This window comes from Medicago sativa, chromosome 8 (assembly GCF_051527215.1).
Source record: "Medicago sativa cultivar Bolivia chromosome 8, Bolivia_mono, whole genome shotgun sequence".
Taxonomy (NCBI): Eukaryota; Viridiplantae; Streptophyta; class Magnoliopsida; order Fabales; family Fabaceae; genus Medicago; species Medicago sativa.
The window spans coordinates 31,176,938-31,193,432 of NC_140756.1; the positions used below are offsets into that span (position 1 = coordinate 31,176,938).

Consider the following 16,495-nt stretch of genomic DNA (forward strand, 5'->3'; position numbering starts at 1 on the left):
GATAGTTTATGGGTTCACCCTCTTGTGCTACACTAATTTCAAGAGGAAGAAAAAGATTGCTTCTAATTAGAGGACATGTGGCAAAATATAGAGCATTTGATAAATCCAATGGTGCCGATTTCTCTGACAACAGTGACTGCCTGAAATGTCGACCGCAGTGAATCAGTATCCATAAAGTTCACAGTAAATAGCGTTATTAGAAATAACTGATCCATGCAGAAAAGAATTGGAGCTTCATTAATTGAATTCTTACAGTATTCACATGGAGTAATAGATTTTACAAATGAAGATCAACGACAATGTAGTTAGACAAAAAATCAGTTCTAGCACCTAATTATACACCAAATGACCTATTTTCAAATACAAAAAGAAAAAGAAAAAAAATACAGCAATGAATATTCACAGAAAACTAGTCACAGTGAAAATTTTGGTGCTTTCCTTTGGATGTAAACATTTCCTTATGCAGAAGACTTTGGTATCTTGAATTGTTTCTTCAGAAATTGAGAGGCTTCTGAGTCACTTCTATGGCATAATATTCTTAATAGAGTTTTAGAATCAGCTCCTAGTTTGCCTTTTCCACCTTGCATTTCTAGGCCACTTGCAGATTTCAAGTCTTCAATCAACTCTCTAGTCTGCAAAATAATACAGATTACTGTATAAGTATATATTTTCTAAGGAATGATTGTTACAAGAAAATATAGATTGACTGGAAAAAATAACATTTGAGATTTTAACAATTTCATAGTTTGTTAAAATACATGGAATCACAATATCAACCATTCATTTTCAACTCAGGCTATAACTCTTCCATTTTCCCTCTAAAGTAAATTCCTCGATTAGGAATAGTAATATCCTTCAGTAACTCATCTATAATCGATAAACTAACCTCATAGCCATGCAACTTGATCACAACCCGAACACGTGCAACCTGATTTTCAACAACTCCCCGAGGAAGCCCATCACCTCCAGATATAAAGAATTCCTACAGGATGCATCAACACAGTTAAGTATAAATAAACATGGGGCTACTTCAACTAATAAGTACTAAAATCACACCAAAACCTCTACCAGACCACAGAAATCTTCAAAACAGGGATATTTTTTTTCATTGTGAGATTTAACAAGGACGTAGATTTGTGCGATATGTACGGAGTCTAAAGTCAGGAAGTCACTTTGATCCTTTATTTATTTATTTATTTTCTTAATTTTAAGAACAAGGGTGCTGCAGATGACATACAAAAGAAACGCAAATACCCAAAGGGAATTTCCACCTTACCCTTTGTAGAGGCACCATGGTTCAGATGTAAATAAATATTGTTTTATGGGTTAAAACATTTGTTCTCACTGTGTTTTTCTAAATTCATTGTAGTATTGGTCCAGGCAGCTCTTTGTAAAGGGCTATTATTAAGCATTCTTTCTGTCGCCAGTAAAAGCAAAATTTTGAATGGAAATCATGTAAAAAGTAATGATGGTTGTGTACTTCAGTCTTAATAAAGCTTTCAATTTTTTATTTGCTTAGTATTTTGCAAAAGAAATCCCTTCTTCATTGGTATGTCAAGTTTAACCATTCACTGACTTTGAACCATTAACCTTAATACTCAGACTCACTATTATTAAAAAAGAAGCAATAAAATCCAAAGGTCTTGTTAGCTTGTAGCAAATTGTAGACATGGTTTCCTTTTAATATTCAAATGATTGGAGTATGATACCTTTAGGACTTCCAGATCTTCTTCTAACAATTTTGCATCACCGGGAAAGAAAACTCTTGAAGGACCACCATCTAAAATAACACGGAGCAAGCCATCCTGCAAGTGAGAAAATGTTAAAATCACAGTACAGGTAATGAACTTATCGAAAGCTAGATTAAAGTAATAACCAATGAGGCTTGAAGAAGACTGGTCACTATCCGATCCCTGAGAGGCTCCACAACAATATCGCAAAGTTGGCTAAGTTCCTACAGTGAATCAAAAGTGGAAAGCACATGATCAGTTATATCGAGTGTCAAGAGTTTAGTGAAAAAAAAATATAATGAATAAACTCCATGACATTCTTATTTGGCTTAAACTTTATAGTGGTAGGAAAAACAATTGAACAATGAGTCACACTTATTTGCATCATTTAATTGTTGTAAATTTAAACTAAAATACCTTCATCTATTCTTTTAATTTTTTCATGACATGTGTTCCTTTTTAATGCAAATACCAATAAGCATTAATACCCTATTATAACAACACAGTGGAAATCAAATGTTCTTAATTACATTCAAGGAATTGAAGGAATAATAAGAATTAATTTAGGAATTTTGTTTCCCTTTTAACCTTCAATTTTATCCTTGTTATTTCATTATTGTATTATTTTCCATCTTTGGCATTAGTTTTAGGGAGTTATGTCAGGCAGTATACCAATTAACAGATAAAATATATCTAAGAAATAATTTCTTCTGTCTTCACAGTAGTCAACAATAATTCTGAAATTTGTTGTTTGATGAAATATGTAATTTCACTTTTAGTGATATGTAACTTTTTTCACAATATACTGCAATTTAAGAGCAGTCTAACAAGTACATTAAAAACATAATGATATCTTTCTAATGAGAAAAAAATTACCATATCAAGTGGTTCTATAAGTACATCCACCCTAGAGCCTGAAACACTGGGTTTATATAAGTTGTCGATAAAAGGCACTCTAAGATCGCAGAATATGATTTTAGTTCCTGCAAATTGAAAATAAACCCAACACAGTAATTAGACAAGTTTGATTTGCAACAAAGCAGATGGGGTTGCAAATTCTCACCAGTGTATTCACAAATGCGCTCCATAGCAGCATTTATAACTTTTCTACTTCCATCAAAGGTATCCTTTTTGGACTTATCATCTATCGATTTTCCTACAGACAAAATGTGTAAAAAATTAAACAGTTTTTAGTATTCTGATAAACTTTTTGTTTTTGTTTTGAGAAAGCACAATATAATAGAACTGTTCACATGCACATGATAACGATAGTAACAATAGTAGATATCAAAATCAGTAGTAGTAATAAACATGTTATGCATAATCATGATGAGTAGAAGATTAGGATATTCAATGTTACATTGATAAACAGAACAAAAGTACAGATATTACAGACATTAGAAGCGTGTATAGAACCTAACGATGAATGCCCCTCATTGTTCATACAGAGTGACATGGTTATTTAATTCTACTCAATCTACAAGACACTTCTCCACTCTTACTCGGATGATAATAACATTTTCACATTCTCTCTTATAATAAAAATATAAATGTCAGGAGAAAAGAGAAAAAAGTTTGTGTGAGGGACGGATAAAAAATCCTCTTAAACAAAAGAAACAGACGAAAAACAAAATAATTCAGTTATCCAACGAGGCTTAGAAGTCTAACAAAGCTGTCACATTAACAGTAATGTAAGTTCCCAACAATCAATTAAGAAAAAATAATCGTAGAGAACGCATGAACATGATCCTATACCATAATAATGTAACTCCATAGAGACAACCTCACATAAATAAATAAAATTATGCAACCATTCATTGTTAAATGTTTGTGCAATTGCTTAAAACATATATAACCACACAAAAAAAAAAAAAAAAGGATATAACAATTCACCACTTACTTATGAGTTTTTCCTGCGACCTTTTATGTGTCCATCGCTCCCAAATGCTATCTTCCAATTTATTCAAATGACTGATCGCATACTGCAGATGGCAAAAAAAATCATTAATTTAATGATACAGCATAATGAAAGAATATTTAGCATGTTGTGTATTGAAATAGAATATTATTCAGAAAAAGGCTAGGAGAATTCAATGTAACTGCAGATTTTTCTATTGAAAAATGTCAAATATTTTAATAAAATATTGATGAAGGATAACGGCAAGTAAAAAGAATAAAAAATAACAGCATTTAACTGGGATTCCAATCAAAATATAAAAATGATAGGAAACAGAGGCTCGTTAAAAAGGAAGATTTAAATGAGAGACATCATCATAACAACACAAATAAAAGTGAAAATAATCCAGGTGCAATTCAAGTCAGCCTGAACTCACATATAAAGTATTTAACTGGACGCAAAGTGTTGGAGTTGTTAGGACGCTAATTTCACGGGGCCTTGTCTCCTCACGCTCAAGCACACGAGTGTCAAATAGTTCCTTCTTTACAAAAGATTTTATTAGTCCAGCTTCCTTACTGTACCGCGTGAGAACAGGCACAGGTGGAATTAAATCCTCCTTGCTTGCTGTGTAATCAAAAGGGAAACTTAGTATTCATATGAATGTAGGATCTGAATAATATGCATAACTCTTTCCAGAGGATGACAAATTGATATAGTTAGAGGGTATTTGAAATCTTAAAATACTTAATCATCCAGTAACTGTTCTTATATTTAGAAAGTGTTTGAAATCTTAAAACAACAGCATTAATAACTAGACTAGAAGCTATTTAGAGTAAAATTAGATATGTTTGCAAACCAAAATGTGTAGTATCTACTCACCTAAGTCATTAACAACAAGATTTCCGTACACTTGAAGAGCATTGTCAATGCCACGGAACATGCTATTCAATTCTGTAAACCTCATTGGAACTTTAAGACCGAAAAACTGATCAACCGTCTGCACATGATAAAAATAGCAAAATGAATTGAATGTCAATTATACAGCAGGAAAAAATAGAATGAAATAAATAGAAATTAAACATTTATTGACAGAATGCAAAAACACTTAAAAAAAAGGTGTTAAGTTAATTAGGAGAGGTTGAGCCAAACTTCTCATCTACCTGAGTTGTTAATGTTATAAGAGGAAATGCTCACATTTAGTTGAACATAAAGAAACAATGATGAAAAATAGTAAATTCAGTATTACCGCCTAAATACTCATGTTATAAGAGGAAATTTTTTTTTTTTTTTTTTTTGTGTTGAGATCTAGAGGATCATAGTTTTTTCTTATTATGCAGGATGCCAAAAGAATAAATTATGCAGAAATGCCGAATAAATGACCCAGTACAGGGAACTGGGAATGCTGGTTTGTCATCATTCTTTCCAAACAAAACTTATGTTGCAAAGGAGTTTGAGTTAATAGATCATGAAAAACTATTGTTATACAACCTTGTGATAAATCACAGAAATACTATCACATTCTTACCTCCTCTACAATTCTGTAAACTTCTACAATAGAACCCGCATGCCGCTGTTGAAGAGATATTGGGTCCCAATGCTGTGAAAGTATATCAATTAATTATTAAATTATATATGTGCAGTAAAGAAGCTTTAATAGAAGCAGGACAGAAGACGAATATATCTATCTTGAAAAAATAACAAACATAAACAAAAGCTTAAAAATGGCATACACCTCTGCTAGGCCAGGTATTGATTGGGATAGATAGGCCATTTTACCAAGAAGAAAATGTGTCGTTTTGGGAAAATGTTAAGAGTTTTAACCCATTCTTTTGTTTCTCGTTTCATTTCCCATTCCTTTAGAGGAAAAGGTGAAGAATTATACCATTGATTGAAAAATTAGTGCCAGCGGTTGAGATTGTGACCATGTATGCACATGTATAACAAACTAAGAAGTTGTAAATCTCAATTGTTGATTTTTCAATCAATGGCTATAACTCCTCACTTTTCCACGAATGTGAGTTCCCCACTTAGAGAACTTGAATTTTGTATCCACATTGGTATCTTATCCTATCCTGTTATCTACGCAATGTAGCTTGCAAATTAACAGTCAAATAGATTGATATTTCTCTCTGGTAGAAATATAGGCATGGCCTCATGGGAAACCCAAGACTTGAGAGAGGGAATTGGTTACACTTGCTGAGTAGGCTAGGCAGCATAAACAGTAGGAAGGAAGAGTGGAGTAGGAAATTAGTTGCTATTTGGTTGGTTAGGCAGAGGAGCTTAGCTCTGAGGATTACACGTGTACATCTTTTGTAATAGTAATACTAATTTCTCTTCTCTCTTAATTCGGGTTCCTATCACTGTCTTGTTAAAACTATTAGAATGTGTGTATCAAATCTTACACCTATTTATTCTGTAGATAAAGGTAATTTAATTTAAATCTAAAAATGTAACGGTTTAATTATGTCCTTGTATTTCATTTGTATTTCCTTTTCCCACCATAACATTAGCCTCTACTATAATTATTTTTAACTCCATGTATATTATAGTCGAGAAACAATTCAAAATGCCTGACATTTGACAGTAAAGCACTGTTGATATAAGGTTTACCTCCTGTTGAGTAACTCGCTCCACCCAACCTAAAATTCTTCCAAGCTGTGAATTGACCCAGCGTAACACCAAGGTTCCAGATTTTGTCTCAATCTATAGCAATAAAAAATGCAGGACAAGACCAAAAGCTTAGAATGAATAATGATAGGAGCATAAATGAAAAAAATAAATACTATACTAATAAACCTAAGAGTAGATGAATGTATATCCTTTTGAAACATATGTGTAATCAACCTACATGACAATAGAAAGACAACTAATCACTAGATGATCTACATTATGCCCACCAATTCTCATCCAGAAGATAGAGTTTCATCAATGAATCATGAACCTAAGAAAGCCTATAATTTCTGATGAAATTTTTTTCTAACGATTTACGAGTATAAGGATCAAGTATACGGCACGTGCGAACATTGAACAAGGTTCCTTTGTACAATTGATAGCAAGATATTTTGTATCAAATATAAAAGTAGGAAATCACTTTATATATCTTCCATAACTTCACTCATGTTGATACAAAACAATTGTTGTTATGCGTAGATAAATATAAAACACAGAAGATTCAATTTTTTGAGTGAGAGCTAAGTTCTCCCTCTCAGCACCAATGAAGACAATTGTGTGTCCTCTAAAAGTAATAAAACCTCCTACCTGGTAAAGATTCAATTTTCTCAACAAGATCTCGGCATTTTCTTCATGGCATACAGATGTAATAAGTGCCATTATAAACTGCTCTAGACTCTCAGCTGCTGGGAATACTGATATCACATCCTCACTTAAATGTTCAGCACTATCCAGAAACGGTCTCTGAAAATACAACCAAAAGATTTTTCTGTCATTCTAAAGAAAACTTCTGTGATCAGAAAAATATAATCAAATCACATGTACACTCACCAGTTTGACACCATAAAGTTTGTGAACTAATGATGCAGATACCACAGTTGCTTGAGGATGTCTCTGTTGTAAAACAGGCATGAAAGTTGCTGAATCTTTTTTTAGGAGCTTCTTGAGTTCTTCTGCAAGCAATGCCAAGGGATGCTCATGTGACATATCTAATCTTTCAACAACTTGATTTGTCTGCAGAAAGTAATGAGAATCATTAGATATGGGCATAGAAATGGAACAAAAACAAGATCTTCCTCTCTATACCATAGTTTAACTTTTTTGAAAACGAAGGTAAAAGTGAAATCTAAGAAAAAAATAGTAAATGTTCTCATACACATAAGAATTACACAGCAGGACAGAGATTTATAAAACAATTTTAAGCCTTTTTTTTGCTTCCAAATTATCAATGGTTCTCTGATACATACACACTTACAGCTAAAGTCAAATTCCATCAAAGTGTGAATAGAGTTTATAATGTTTCAAAAAATTCACCAAAAATTCAAACACGTAGAATCAATATCAACGAATGGAAATTATGTTAGTTGTCTGTCATTTATCAGTCAAGTGGAAGATAATACCTGAATAATGAGTAAGGATTTCAATGCAGAGAATATTCATACATCTTCATTACAAAAACTACATTATCAGAAATAAACAGCAATGCCCAGAATACTCACCCTTGTAAAAGCATGCTTAATTGACGATGTTATATACATCTCTATCTGATCACGATCGCTAATTGGTAAGGACTGCGTGGACTGCAGTAAAAACGGTAAAAGGATCTTTCAATAAATAAAAAATATGACTCCATGCTGTAATATTTTTAACAAATCTAGCCAAATGCAAAAGATGCCAGCAAACAGAAGTACACACAGTGTCCGGTTCTTCCAGTAGAAGCCTCCTGGTAATCATCGCAACTGCTACAATCTTTTCCATAATTGCTGAACCCTATAAGGTATAAGAGGAGGTTTTCAAAACAAAATTAAAGGTGCAACTCATTACTCAACATATTAGAATTAATTTGTATAAAATCAACACAGTTTTGAAGAGAAAAGAAGAGGGAAAATGATTCCAACAGTATTTGTTAAGATACACAAAACAAAATTAAGTGGAACTGAAGTTCATTTTGTTTATCTCAAGGATCATAGGCACTCAAACAGAGGAGAATCCTCTGCAGACAAGAACAGAACCATCCTACAGAATATGTTAAGTTGGCACTTTTACAAATGCAAGCATAAATTTCAACTTCACTGATATATTACTAGTTGTGATTTGTGAGCTTCTCAAGTTCCAATAAAATTCAAATTACGAAAACATGTTCCAAAAATTAAGGACGATGACTGGATGAGGAGTCCTCCTATAATAGCCACTGCTTATAAAGACGAATAATACAAAATATTCCTCCCTCCGTTCATTTTTAGTTATTGTCTTAAGGTTATTTACACATACCAAGAAAACCAATAACCTTTTTTTTTACTTTTGATGGAATTATTTATCTTTTCCCTATAATACCCTTAGCTATTTATTATCATATTCCACCTATTTCTCTATCTGCAATAAATAATAAGGGTATTATTGATAAAATAATAGTTAATGTGCATTGAACTTTGTAAATGACATTAATAGGAACCAGATTTTCTATAAAAATGACAATTAAAATGGAACAAAGGACGTACTACACAATCTCTACAACAATCAGAAAAATGACATACCTCACTAAAATGCAGATGGTAATCTCCAAGCTGCTTGTCAGCCCATCTCTGAATTGGTGTTAAGAAAGCCTGTAAGAAAGACATATCTCGTTCACCTTCAACCTTGGAACGCAAGCTTTTTAAGTGCAACCTCTCCTGCTGGCCTCGTTGTTCCATCAATGGTATTTTATTTAATTGCTCTAATGCATGCAGCAAAATCCTATGCTCCCTAGTGATAACATACTGTAAACCCGAAAATCAAATAATTAAAAAATAATTATTACAAAAAGAAAGTTGAGTCACCTTATTCAATAAATATTATCTAATCAAATACAGGATTTGGTTCCCTCTAATGTGGAATTTCATTTTGGAGCGCAAAGTAAGACATCCAACCCATTGATGAGAAAATAAATCATTGCTATTTTAAGACATTCATGATTAGTTTTATTTTCAACAGTGGTTGAAATGTCTTACTTTACCATCCAAAGTGAACTGCTTACATTGGAGGAATGTTTGCTAATTAATCTTATAATCAGAAAAATGAAGATCTTTTCTTCTTGAATAAATCATGTCCTTTAAGAAGCAAACATTCAAGGAAATTAGGTTATGCTAAATTTAAGAATTTACTGAAAGTCCAAAATGCTTGTTCTTCTTAACACATTCTGGAGTTCAAATTTTTTTCATCTATATTTTTCAAATCTGCATTGCACCATCCATAGGGCAATTACCATCTTTGAGAACAAGAACTTATATTCAATGTCCCAAAAAAGTGATAATCTATAAGGTTAGATTAGGGTCTAAAGCAATACAGGTTCAACAGATTAGGTTTGAATAGGAAAATGGAAAGAAAAAAAAATGAAAATTTAGGTGAAGCAAAACATCAGGACTTAAATTGCTTGACCTATAGTGAATGAAGCATGTGAGAGAAACACACTAAAAAACATGGCCTCACAGTGGTAATAGACAGCCAGTCCTAGATGAGACAACTATAATAGCATCTTTCAGTTGAATTTTAATTAAAAATAAGTTGAGGAAATCGACAAAAATATAGTATAACAGTCAAACTAAAAATTGAAAATGGTTCTTAAAGATAAAATTAGAGAATGTGATGAATATACCTGACGAAATAAAACCCATGCATAGCAGGTGTGATGGATTGTCTCTGTGATTCCTAAAACTCGCCAAGTAGACTTCAAAAGTTCAAGAATTTCTTCTACTTCCTGAAAATAAGGCGAGCCACAGAAGACACAGTTCAGAGATAAAATACTCGGGCGTGTTTGATTTGCACAAAAGGAAGAGACTGGACAGTACAAAACCAGATGTTCCATGTTTGATAATAAAACTCGTCATAGTACTGGACAAAACAAGGGAAAGAAGACAGAACAAAGACTCAATTTTACCCCTCAACAGAAAACAATTCAAAAGACAAATATTACCTATTTTTATTTTCTACACAATAAGTACTCTATGCAATGAAACCATTATTCGCTTATTATAACATATTATAGACACACACAGACACACACATAAATATATGTGTGTGTGTGTGTGTGTTATATAATAGTTCATATTTCAAAAGATATTCAGGTAAATTTCATATAATTTCTTTTTTGTTGTCTATTGTGAACCAAACAATGTACAGGACAAAGAGTTGTGTTGTGACTCAAGCATTTGTCTTGTGTTGTTCTTGTCCTGTACCTCAATGTGTATCAAACGCACATTCATTTCTATTTATTACTAGTTTGTCAAATCAGAGGTTCATTACAATTGTTTTCTAGCTGCACATTGTAACTAAATCATCATCTACAATAGTCTCTGTTTCGTTTCAATTTATACTAAAATATAGCTTTACAGTAGCAATTCACGGATTTAATGGCTCAAACAGTCATAATATAATAATGGTTTTGGGAAGATAAAGACACCAACCTCTGTCAGCTTTCCCTCGTCTAGCATGTCAAATACACTCAATAGTAATTTTTCATAAAGTCTGACATTAAATTGGTAACCATCTGCCCAATGGCATATTTCACCAGTTAAGTCACCCCGAGCTGGTCTCTCCGCGAGTGGAATGGCAATCTCCCTTAGAGACCTCAAGCATTCTGTCCTTTGAAGTTCACCGGATGAAGATGGGAGAAACTGAATAAACAAATAAACAGAGTAGAATGAGACGAACAGAAAGAATAATAACAATATAATACAGGGTTAAATATAATCATGTGAGCCAGCCAACCAGACATAATAGAACAGTAAGCCAACTCTTATGACCTAATGCTAACAGAATGAATAGTAGTATAATATAGGGTTAAATATATTTCTAGTCCTTGCACCCATTTTTTAATCCCTACAAATTTCAAAACCATGTGATTTTAGTCCCTAAAGACGGATTAAAAGCATGCAGTTTTGTGATTTGTAGGGACTGAAAAGTGTTAGATATAGGGACAAAAAACAAAACTCGAGACAATTATAGGGATTAAAAACATGTTCGCTATAGAGATTAAAAACATATATCAGACATCCAAAATGAGAATATCACACCTCAGATTCCTCAATCTTTGCCAAAAGAATCCTCAACTCGTTTGTCTTGCGTCCTGATTCCCCAAATCCAACCACAGGGTGATTAACCAGGCCCTCCTCCAAAACTTTTAGCTGCATTGACAAATATACCCAAATGTCAACGAAGAGAACGAAAATATAAGATAGCAGCATCCTCATCTTGCCATCAACAGAATTGCATGCTAATAGAGTATATGGAGACAAAAGAAAGTCTAGAACAGATTTTACTACCTGCCTCTTTTGCCATCGTATAAAAGCCTTCTTATCAGAAAATTCTGTGCGTGCAACGCAGCAAAGCAACTCCAAAGGAACCAAAAGAGTATCCATCCTTTTCCCTGCCTTTCCCACAAGAGCATTTAGCAACCCTTGTTTTGTTCTAATGTCCATTGCCTCAGATATCTGCATCCATACATATGAATACAGAAAACATAAGCAAACACAAATTAGAGATTATATTGGTCATCACAGTTTACAAATGTTTGATGTCTCATTCCAGATAAACTATAGTAAGATAGCCAAAATATTTCATCAGTAGGGCTACAATTTTGACCATAGTTTTTAATGACAAATCAGTACACCAAATAAGGTCATATTTAAGAATCTAGAATAAGGAAATTAAATGGAATCAAAATGTATTCAACTGATCATAGATTCTCTTAAAATTTGAGTTGGACCTAACTCAACACAACAAAACCAACTTGTATGTGAGGGATGCATCCCACTTATTAACAAATTTGAAAGACTCTTACACCCACACCCATGCCCGGGACTAGGCATCAAGAGCATGACCCGAGCGTGGGTGGCCCAGCTGATCTAGGATAGGCTATGATGCCATCTTAAAATTTGGGTTTGACCTAACTTAAACCTACAGATCCCGATTGTAAAGTGGGGGATACCTTCCAATTACAAACACATTTTCAGTTCATACCTCATCCAATGTGGAACTCAACAATTTTGAAACCTATAAATTTTGAACCACGATTAGCTCAAGCAGTACCTAAATCCCTCTGGGACCAAATCCTGGAGAGTTCACTTAATCTCCACTTCAGCATACTGAGTCTTAGACCCCAGCCTACCTCGAGAGGAAAAAAGCACTTTTGATGAAGGGTGCTTCACAGAAATAAACTATAATTGAACTCAACTGTACTAAGTTTTTAGAAGCAAGTGGCACGTATTAGCTTAAACAACGTGCCTATACACTATAACACTAAGTATATACCTAATGTTCTACAACAGTGATAGACATCGTAGTCATCATAGAAAAAAGGGTCTTTGCTTATTAGAAGAGCACACCAAGCTACTTTGCAAAATTAAAATATAAATGGAGGGAAAATCGGCTAAACTATCAAAGTATACCTCCAACTGAACACGCATGCTTTCCAACAAGCCAACTAATCCGGGAGCATTTTGAGACTGTGATACAATACTTCCAGTTTTGCTACGCCCAAGCTTCCTAATCAAGCTGCTGGATTTTTTATCTTTCTTTTTTTCTTTTGATGGGACAATCAAACCCCTGTTAAAAAAGAGAGAATTTACTATAGAACAGAGAATTTACTATCAAACCATTCACAATAAAAAATAGAGATTCCCTCACAACAGCATACCCTGTGGCTCCAGCACAAGCCAAGAGGATCTCATATGCAGTTTCACGGAGATCATCATCTGTGATACCTAGAAGCAGTAACACGGCGTATTAGGAAAGTTCATGACGGCTTAAGTTTCAACCTTTCAACAAAATTTTAATGCAAAAATCATCCAAAACTTATATATTTAGCATTTCAATGAAAGAAAAAATCAACATTAAAATAAACTGTGAAAATACACAAAGAATGAGGATAAGAAACCCTATTAGATCTATGACAACAATTAAAACTTAAAATTTTTCCATTTTTGTGAAGTCAGCTAAATGGATAAAACAACTTATTATGTTCTATCATGAACTGAACTCTATATGATAAATGAAGGTTATGATTGAAAACGGTTATGATGTAAGTCTAACTGCATGTGGCATAAAGTTATATTTATAATCATTGGGATTTCAGTTGAGAATCTAAGTGAGAATCCTAACTATAAATGCAACAAAACCTGCTGCAAGATCATTTAATTATCATAATAGAATAGAAAATTTCATCATGCTTCTATCTAAGCTTTTCTTTCACTCTCTTCATTTCTCAGTTTTTCAGTGTGGTTATAGATTCCTATGAGTGGGAATGTAAAGAATATATCTAACAATAAGTTTTCTAGAACAATCACCTGTGGAAAATGGAGGCAACTTTACAGCAAGATCGGAAGCATCATTTAATGTCCTTTTAGCCCTGAGACCTTCAACCATGGAAGTATCGTCGTCATCTTCAAAGTCTTCAATGTCATCCACAGTTAGCTCTCTTTCTTGTGCCGAGTCTAAAGACTCTGATCTTGATATATTAGAAGCAACCGGAGACGTAGGATAAGCAGGAGGTGGAGTGGAAACAGCAATAGGAGGCACTGCAGAAATAGGAACAGGCGGGGGTGCCCTTTTGGGAGGTGAACCTGAAGACTCCGGATCAGTGACCAAATAAAATTCACCAACTGAACCTGCGTCACTCTGTTAAAGCCAGAAGCATTTAACATTCAAACACAATTCTCACAAATAATTGAACAAAAAGTATGAAAATGGAAAGAGGACTTATAATTAGCACCTACTTCCTCCGGTCTCAAATATAAGAAAAGATTCTTTTTTTAAGTTCATTGAATAGTTAATGTATCTGGTCTACATTGTAAAACAGATACGTTAATTATTTAATGAACCTAAAAAGAGAATCTTTTCTTATATTTGAGACCGGAGGGAGTATGCAGCACTGGCACTTCAGATTGAAGGAGTGGTCAGTGTCCGAGGCCGACACAACAACAACACATGTGATTACATTTAAATATTTAATTTTCTCAAACTATAACCGGTGTCTATGTGTCAGTGACATGTCCATCATCTGTGTATGTGCCAGTAGTTCATAGATTAAGATGCTTCATATTTATTAGCATGTATTATAATGAAAGACCAATTGTTACATGTTTAGAAAAGACAATGCAGCAATTGCTTCTAAACATTGTAAAAACTAACAATTATGTTTGAAAACAATTGTCATCAGAAAGTGCACAAGCCATATCGTCACATCGTTTATAAAAAATATAGGCTCTAAATAGGCTCTGAAATAATATATTTTTAAAGATAAAAAGGTGCAAGGTAAAACCATGTGTTTCAACTAAACCATGAAACTCTATTATATAGGCTCTGAAATTAATCATTATACAATCAGCAACATTAATTACAATGGAATATACTATTCCTATATTCAGAATATTCTACTTATTTAAAGATCAACAATAACAAACATACCATTTGGGGTAACCCAGTATGATCATGATAATCTCTAATAGCTTCTGAAAGCTCAAGCATTTCACCTGTATTATAGAATAATACATAATTAAAACAAGGAAAGCAAAAGAAAAAGGATGAAAAACAACACAGAAACAAATTAAACTCACTCTTTTTAGCACAATTAAGAACATAATCAACACTGACTTGATCTAGATCCACATCATCTAGCGTAACTGCGCCAGGTGGCATTACAACTTTCTTGATTAAACTCCCCGAAAGTATAAAATCGAGAAGTACTCGCCTATCCCTTCTGTATCTTTGAAGAAGATCTATAGCATTCTCTCTGAAATTCATCAAAATGTTACATTACATGATAACATCACTCGTCGAAATTTTGGTATTATTAACCTAACAACTACTGAAGGAACAAAGAGATACTTACTCTTCCATGGTTAGTAAAGTAAAGCTTCAAGATTACAGAATTACAACCAACTTCAGCAACTAGGCTAATTCTGCAACATCATGAATTTCATACATTAAACAATCAAAACTCTGAAAATGAAAATATATTATGAACATGCATTCCTAGTAGCATAAGAAAAACAAAATCAGTTCAGATCAGAAATGCAAGCACTTCATAAAAAATAAAGTGAAAACCCAAAAATTTATCAACAAGAAAAAAACCAATTTCAGAAAATTCAAGCTTTTCATCAAAAATCAAATGAACGACCAAAATTATATCAATAAAAACAAGAACCCAATTCAGAAAATGCAAGCATTTCATAAAAAATTTATCAAAAAAAAGACCCCAGTTCAGAAAATTCAAGCATTTGATCAAAAATGAAGTAAAAAACAAAAATTCGATCAAAAAAACAAGAACACAAGTTTAATTTTTAATTGGGGTGGTGAAAAAATGCTAAAAATCCAATTTTTTGATTTTGAAGTAGCTACCTTTTGTTTCTAACAGAAAGAAAAAAGATATTTTTAGGTAAATGGATCTTGAAAATGCAGAGAATGGAAGAAAGAGAGAAAAGGGTATACGAATTCGAAGCAAAAATTGAACCTTTTTTTTTTCTTTCAGTTGAGTTGAGTTGAGCTGTGAAGACTTTGTGAGTGTGAAATGAAAGCAATGCTGAAATCAAATCTGCACCAATTTTTTGGATCCAATCCAAGCTTCTTTTTTATTTTTTTTTCATATTATATGTTACGATTTTATTAAACAAATATAAATTTAATTAGTATAAATTTTAGCCATGTATTTAACAATAAGTTAATGTTATCTGTGTGAATTTCGCTCCGTTAGTAGAGATATTACATATTATGTGTAGGTGTTGAGGTTCGAACATCGTACACTTCATTTCTAGTCATCAGACTACTTAATCCAAAAACAATAAAAAAAATTAATTATAAATTAATAGATTTTTTTTAAATATTGATTAAGTATATTAATTAAACTCATGATATTAGTATAAGATTAATTTTTATATATTGAGGATGTAAAACTTTTTACCCATGGAACTAATCAAATGATATTATAGTGTCGCTGTATTTAAAGGGATATTTTTTTTTGTGGTGGCATTTTTTTACCAATGGAACTAATCAAATGATATTATAGTGTCACTGTATTTAAAGAGATTTTTTTTTTGTGGATAGAGTTCAAACTCCAGACTTTACATATTTTATGTATTATCCATAGCAACTGAGTTAAGCTCACGAAAACTTTAAAGTGATATTTTAGTGTCACTTGTAAATCCTTATATTATTGTGTTATATTTTA

The 16,495-nt window shown here is 32.8% G+C and overlaps 1 protein-coding gene across 5 annotated transcripts; it reads right to left on the minus strand.

The window, feature by feature from the left end:
• Window positions 1–214: 214 nt before the first annotated feature.
• On the minus strand, window positions 215–15,849 carry LOC146898382 (plant/protein (DUF810)). 5 transcript variants are annotated; one of them, XM_085737425.1, is made up of 27 exons: window positions 15,791–15,849; window positions 15,161–15,228; window positions 14,886–15,061; window positions 14,737–14,801; window positions 13,617–13,947; window positions 12,968–13,034; window positions 12,720–12,876; window positions 11,595–11,762; window positions 11,346–11,456; window positions 10,737–10,946; window positions 9,929–10,030; window positions 8,832–9,053; window positions 7,993–8,067; window positions 7,797–7,877; window positions 7,129–7,311; window positions 6,886–7,041; window positions 6,238–6,330; window positions 5,153–5,224; window positions 4,507–4,624; window positions 4,064–4,251; window positions 3,631–3,712; window positions 2,794–2,886; window positions 2,607–2,713; window positions 1,877–1,954; window positions 1,710–1,805; window positions 887–982; window positions 215–632 (listed from the first exon to the last, which is right to left on the minus strand). In XM_085737425.1, the coding sequence occupies exons 2-27, from the start codon at window positions 15,166–15,168 to the stop codon at window positions 459–461; spliced, it is 3,309 nt and encodes a 1,102-aa protein (XP_085593551.1). In that variant the 5' UTR covers window positions 15,169–15,228; window positions 15,791–15,849; the 3' UTR covers window positions 215–458. The 5 variants fall into 5 exon arrangements, with proteins under 5 accessions (XP_085593551.1, XP_085593552.1, XP_085593548.1 ...); XM_085737426.1 differs by having other exon boundaries at window positions 15,161–15,231; window positions 15,786–15,849; XM_085737422.1 differs by having other exon boundaries at window positions 15,161–15,230; window positions 15,782–15,849.
• Window positions 15,850–16,495: the final 646 nt, after the last annotated feature.